The sequence below is a fragment of the Carlito syrichta genome, unplaced genomic scaffold (assembly GCF_000164805.1).
Source record: "Carlito syrichta isolate Samal-C Ts95f unplaced genomic scaffold, Tarsius_syrichta-2.0.1 Scaffold307184, whole genome shotgun sequence".
Lineage (NCBI taxonomy): Eukaryota > Metazoa > Chordata > Mammalia > Primates > Tarsiidae > Carlito > Carlito syrichta.
This window is the reverse complement of record NW_007251280.1, coordinates 53,197-59,693: the sequence shown is the minus strand read 5'-3', so window position 1 is coordinate 59,693 and position 6,497 is coordinate 53,197. Positions and strand designations below refer to the sequence as shown.

The 6,497-nt window shown below is 42.3% G+C and overlaps 1 protein-coding gene across 1 annotated transcript; it reads right to left on the bottom strand.

Moving 5' to 3' along the window:
- Positions 1-1,460: 1,460 nt before the first annotated feature.
- On the bottom strand, positions 1,461-1,989 carry LOC110596205 (ATP synthase subunit epsilon, mitochondrial-like). Its single transcript, XM_021715541.1, has one exon. It carries the CDS (start codon positions 1,909-1,911, stop codon positions 1,756-1,758), a length of 156 nt encoding a protein of 51 aa, XP_021571216.1. The 5' UTR covers positions 1,912-1,989; the 3' UTR covers positions 1,461-1,755.
- Positions 1,990-6,497: the final 4,508 nt, after the last annotated feature.

Here is a 6,497-nt window from a genome sequence, read left to right as displayed (position 1 = left end):
AAAGGAAAATGACTTCCATTCATTTTTTAAAATTGTGATATAATACAGTAAAATTCAACTTTTTTTGTGTGAACAATTCTAAGAGCTTTGGCAAATGTATACAATTTTGTAAAACCAAGCCACCAAGATATAGGACCGTCCCATGATCCTCCCAATCCCTCATTCCCTTTTGTAACCAACATTTCTCTGAAGCCAGGCCCCCACAGCTACTGATCTGTGTTCTGTACCCACAGGTTTGTCTTTTTCAGAACGTCATGTGAATGGAGCCCTGTAGTACATAGCCTTTCGAGACTGACTGCTTGGCATAATGCCCTTGAGATTCATGCATGTTACTACATGTGTTCAGTAGTTTGTTCCTCATGATTGCTGTGCAGTATTCCATTATAAATAGGTGCCACAGTTTGTTCGTTCTTCTCACCAGTTCAGGGACATTTGAGTTTTTTTCCAGTTTGGGGCGATTATGAATCAAGATATTATTAACATTCATGGACAGGTTTTTGTGTGGATGTAAGTTTTCTTTTCTCTTGAGTAAATACCTAGGAGTGATTTTGCTGGGTCATGTAGTCAATGCATAATTAACTCAAAAAAACTGTTAAACGATTTTCCAAAGCATTTTGCATTTTCACCAGTAATGCATGAGGGGCAACCCCCAAAAAACCCAGAATTATCTTTTGGAGGGCAGGTCCCCTGCAGTGTAAGCTTCCCCTGCTAGGTAAGTATTCTAGGAACCCATTGGCATCAATGTCCCAGTTAGTGTTGTGAGAGGCTGTGTGGTGGAAGAAACATGAGTTGTGGCAAACAAATGACTGGTTCATGACAACACATCTGTTCACACCATGCTGAGTGTTCAGCAGTTTTTGACCAAAAACAGCATGCCCACTGTGCCCCATCCTCCCTTTTCACCCCATCTCACCCTAAGAGACTTTTTTTTTGTTTCTCTGGATGGAAAAAGTCATCAAAGGGAAACATCACTATGTGGAAGAGGTGAAACAAAAAACGTCAGAAGCACTAAAAGGCATCAAAATGGGTGAGTTAAAAAACTGTTTTGAGCAATGGAAAAAGTGTCTCGATAGGTGTATTGATCGAATGGAGAATACTTTGAAAGTGACTGAAGTTTAAACATGTAAGAATAAATACATCATTTTTTATAAATAAATTCTGTTTTTTTGTGCCCCCACCCCGTATAAGAGTTCCAGTTCCCCATGACTTTACCACCCCTTGTTATCATGTGGCATGGCTACAGATGATGAAAGTAAGACCAGCAATCTGGCCTTCTTGTTGTTCCTTGCATCTGCTTGGTTGAAATCATCCCTGTTTCGAGGCTTATGCACCGACTGTTCCTTCTTCTTGGAACACATTCACACGTGTTAGTGCAGCTTCCATCACATCTGATTTTAAAGGGGAGCCTCCTTATATGCATGTAAAGACCAGCTAAAAACAAAATGAAGAAAATCAGAAGCATGAATAAGAAATTTATTAAATTGTGTACCTTTTCCCTACATTCTTCCATGTATCCTGAGGTCTTAACAATTTTCAGTTAGTAATTAATTTGTGCTAAAACTTTTTCATTTGTAGCATCTTCTTAAGTACATTTTTAAAAAAGAGTGAACCATACTTCAATTTATTGGCAATGTCAATCTACAAACAAGACAGGTATTTTTTTTTCATGAAGTAAGATCGTTTTGATTCTGCCATAACATATGCCCACACACCTTTACCTTGAAAATGTAGCATTTCAAGCTTTAGTCAGGCAGATTATTCCTTTTTTACTTTCACAATTTTTACGCTGCTGCCAGAAGTCTTCTTGGCATTTGCTTTGAATTTTGTCTTCAGTGCATCTCTCAGTGCTTTTGCACAGATCTGGGAGTATTGGATGTAGCTGAGTCCAGCCTGCTGCCAGTATGCCACCATTATGTCGTGAGAGCAAAGCACATCGGGCCGAATTGCTAGGATGCCCTCAATGTTGGCTCAGCTGGGCAGTTCAGCAGCAGGAAGTACATTTTAAAAGAATATTTAGTGTGTAATTTTAGGGTTAAAATACTGATTGGAAACATAAACTTACTCCACATTCTACAGTGTTAAAGTTGTCTTTATCTGTCTTCAAAGGAAGTAACACAAACTGAAAGCAATTTATGTTTATGAGGCATTCTTGTAAAGGACATGCCTCTGATCCCAGGAATTATTTTACAGATACTGTTGCTGTTTTTATTGCTTAAGTATAAAGGAAGTAAGAGTCATGATTATTTACTTTTGTTATCATGCTCAATGCTGCCTAAGAAAAAAAATAATTACTAGCTTTAATTATTTTTTAATAGAGACAGGGTCTCACTATGTTTCCCAGGCTGTTCTTGAATTCCTGGGCTCAGGCAATCCTCCTGCTTCAGTCTCCCAAGTGCTGGGATTACAGGCATGAGCCACCAAAGAGCTGGGATTACAGGCGTGAGGCACCATGACCAACCCTACTAACTTTAATTTTTTTTTTTTTTTTTTTGAGCTGGAGTCTCACTCTGTCGCTTAGACTGGAGTGCAGCCTTGACCTGCTGGGCTCCGGCGATCCTTCCGCCTCAGCTTTCCGAGTAGCCGGAATTACAGGCATGCGCTACCATGCCTGGCTAATTTTTTTATTTTATTGTAGAGATGAGGTCTCTTCTGCCCGGGCGGGTCTCGAACCCGCAGGCTCAGGCAATCCACTCACCTCAGCCTCCCAAAGGCACGGGATTACAGGCTGAGCCACCGAGCCCGGCTAACTTAATTTTTAAAAGAAGGTTGTTGGTGCTGCGTGCGAGACGGCTGTTTGCCTGTGCACAGAGGGGGCAGGGTGGAAAAAAAAAAAAAGAGAAGGTTGTTGAAGTGTTCTGAACCGGTAAGCAAACAAGTAGAAATCCAGTTAATACTTGCATGCATTACTTTCAGTTTCTTTACACTGAAGTTATACTTTATAAATGGGTGGGATATCCTTTGTAAAATGCACTCACAGCCGGGCTTGGTGGCTCAGCCTGTAATCCCACGCCTTGGGAGGCTGAGGTGAATGGATTGCCTGAGCCCGCGGGTTCGAGACCCGCCTGGGAAACTTGGCGAGACCTCATCTCTACAATAAACCAAAAAGTAGCCGGGCATGGTAGCGCGCGCCTGTCGTTCCCGTTCCAGCTACTTGGAAGGCTGAGGCGGAAGGATCGCTGGAGCCCAGCAGGTCAAGGCTGCAGTGGCTGGGAGTGGCCATTGCACTCCAGTCTGGGCGAGAGAGTGAGACTCCAACTCAAAAATAAAAATAAAATAAAATAAAATGCACTCACAATTTTAACAAGTTCTTTTTCTGCCTCCCACCTCCCTGTCCACTAAATTGAAACCAGTTAAGAAACTCAGGCTTAGAAACTGAATGTTAAAATTGTTTTCCTGGAATAGAACCTTAAAAATCAACTTCCTCCTAAGTGAATAGTTCCTCATAGATGGCTTCTAGAAATACAAATAGTTTGGAGAGGAAAAAGAGTGCTGGAACTATTAATGAACATATTATGAGAACATTAATTAAACAATATTTAATGAGCACATGCTGTGCGTTAAAAGCTTTATATATATGATTTGGTTCAACAAATATTTATTGACTATGTGCCAGGAGTTATTTCAGACACTGGAAAATAAAGTATTTATGATCAAGACAGAAAACATCTGTGCCCCCATGGAATTTAGATTCTAGTTGTTGAGGACACACAATAAAGAAAATAAGTAAAACAAATACAGTCATGTGCTATATAACATTTTGATCAATGATGGACTGTGTTGGGAACGGATGTGGTGTAGGAAGCAGACAAGCACTGTCGCTGTAGCAGGCCTCGTGAGTAAAGGCCCCAGGCGAAAGCAAGGTCTGGCTTGGAAGTACTGTATCCTTGCCAAAGGCAGGCTGTGAGGGATGCAGCCTGCTACACAGAACGGTGTCTCAGATGTCCACACATACGGGTGCACACAGTACAGATAAGGCCTTAGCTACAAGATAACTGCGGAACAGCTCGCCTTTTAGGTGGCAACAAAATTCTGCTCTAGCTCCCTCACAGACCTTGAATCCCTTCCAATTTCTTTTGTGCTTGACTATAAAATAAACATACTGACCGAGTTCAGGGCCACTTCTCTTCTACCAGAGGAAAGTGTCCCACTTGGCCCCAGCTTTACTTTATGTCTTTGTGTCTGTCTTTCTTAATCTCTCACCACTGTCTCTTGAGATCCTCAAGGCAGCCATGCGGGCCGTAGCAGGACTGTATATATGATGGTTCCATAAGATTATAATACCATATTTTATGGTACCTTTTCTATGTTTCGGTATGTGTAGATACACAAATACTTACGATGGTGTTACAATTGCCTGTAGTATTCAGCACAGTCACATGCTGTGCAGGTTTGTAGCCTGGGTACTACAGGCTCTATCATATAGCCCGGGTGTGTAGTAGGCCCTCCCATCTAGGTCACTCTATGACATTTACCCAAGGATTAAGTCTGAGAAAGATGCATTTCTCAAAAGAATGCATCCTCATGTTTAAGTGATGCAGGACTATACATCTTATGTTGTAATAGGGAGAAAAATAAAGCCATGAAAGAGACAAAGAAGTTCCTGTAGGGTGTGTGTGAAGTTTTAGAAAATGAAAACTGGGGAAACGTGACTGGGAGAACTTGGGGGCCCTGGGAGGTTTGGAGCAGCGACATGATCTGCACTGGCTCAGCTTTTATCCAGATCAGCCTGGCTCCTGTGGTGAGGGCACATGAAAAGGGGGAAGAGAGAAGGGAATACTCATTAGGAGGCTACTGTGCTAATCCATACTGGGTGGTCCCTATGACCTCCAACTGCTCTAAGAGTTCTATTTGTTTGTCTAATAAGCAAATAGTGCCTACGCATGCTGGTCTTGGCACTGTGCTTTGCCCTTGTGATTCTAGCTCAGTGTTGAGAAAAGAAGAAAAGCTAGGCAGTCCTTCCCATTTTCTGATTAAAATGTCAATAGATGAGGAGGACTAACTGAATGCCTATGCATCTATCGGCCTGACAGTATATCCATCCACCTGTCCATCCGTCCGTCCGTCCATCCATCCATCCATCCATCCATCCATCCATCCATCCATCCATCCCCTATTAATCATCTCTCAACTGATTCATAAAACAGCATCCAGATAGAAAGATAACATTGTTGGTAGCACGAACATTAAAAGCACTGACATACTACTATATACCAAAAATTTTCCCCCCTAGCTGTTTATCTTTAGAGTCAAGAAAGCAGGGTTCGAGACCCGCCTGGGCAGCGAGACCTCATCTCTACAATAAAAAAAAAAAAAAAATCAGCCGGGCATGGTGGCACATGCCTGTAATTCTGGCTACTTGGAAGGCTGAGGCGGAAGGATCGCCGGAGCCCAGCAGGTCGAAGCTGCGGTGGCCAGGAGTGGCCACTGCACTCCAGTCTGGGTGACGGAGTGAGACTCTAACTCAAAAAAAAAAAAAAGAAAAAGAAAGCAGGAGTAAGAAGTTAACTTTTTTTGAGCTTTTATTATGTTCTAGAAAATGTATGTCAGTTTTTCCTCACACCAGCTGAGTGAAGTATTATTCTCTATGTTTAGCAGACAAGGAAATGAAAGCTCTGAGTGTACGTAACTTGGCTGAGGTTACTCAGCAGGGATTCATACCCAGATCAGTCCAACCCTAAAGCCAACACCTGCATACACTCTGCTGTCACCACCTTGCAACTCAGTCACAAAGGCTTCCAGTTTGCCAAGCCAACTTTGGTGAGTTCTTTGCGTCCAAGAATTCGCTTTCCTCTTTCACTTTCTAACCTATGAACAGTTTTATTAATTGTATATTGCCAAATTGCTTTCCAAAATGCTGTGCTTTACTGTCAACAGTAAGAGATGACGCTTGTTTTACTACATCCTTGTCAATAGTAGGTATTAGCATTTAAATATATATATTTTTACCAACCAACTTGATAAAACTCACCAGGTTACTTGAATTTTCAGTTATTTGATCTTTGTGGTTTTTGTTGTTGTTGTTTTTGAGTTAGAATCTCACTCTGTCACCCAGGCTAGAGTGCAGTGGCACACTCACTGCCACCATAGCCTCCACCTGCTGGACTCAGGCGATCCTTCTGCCTCAGCCTTCCAAGTAGCTGGAACCACAGGCGCATGCCACCACGCCTGGCTAAGTTTTTATTTCTTGTAGAGACGAGGTTCTGTCAAGTTTCCCAGATTTCGAACCCCTGGACTCAATCCTCTTGCTTCCACCTCCCAAAGTGCTGGGATTACAGCCATGAGCCACCGCGCCCAGCCATCTTAGTGTGTGTGTGTGTGTGTGTGTGTGTGTGTGTGTGTGTGTGTTTAATGAATATGAACACTTCTTCATGTTTACTAGCTTATTGTGCTACCTGTTATCTATGTAACATTGTTCTAGATAAAATGACCGGTGTAAAAGAGATTTTAAAATGGTGAAACTCAGCCGGGCTCGGTGGCTCTGCCTGTAATCCCACACC

Excerpts from the sequence above, each read along its gene's own strand:
- LOC110596205 (XM_021715541.1), bottom strand. The coding sequence starts at position 1,911 with ATGGTGGCATACTGGCAGCAGGCTGGACTCAGCTACATCCAATACTCC.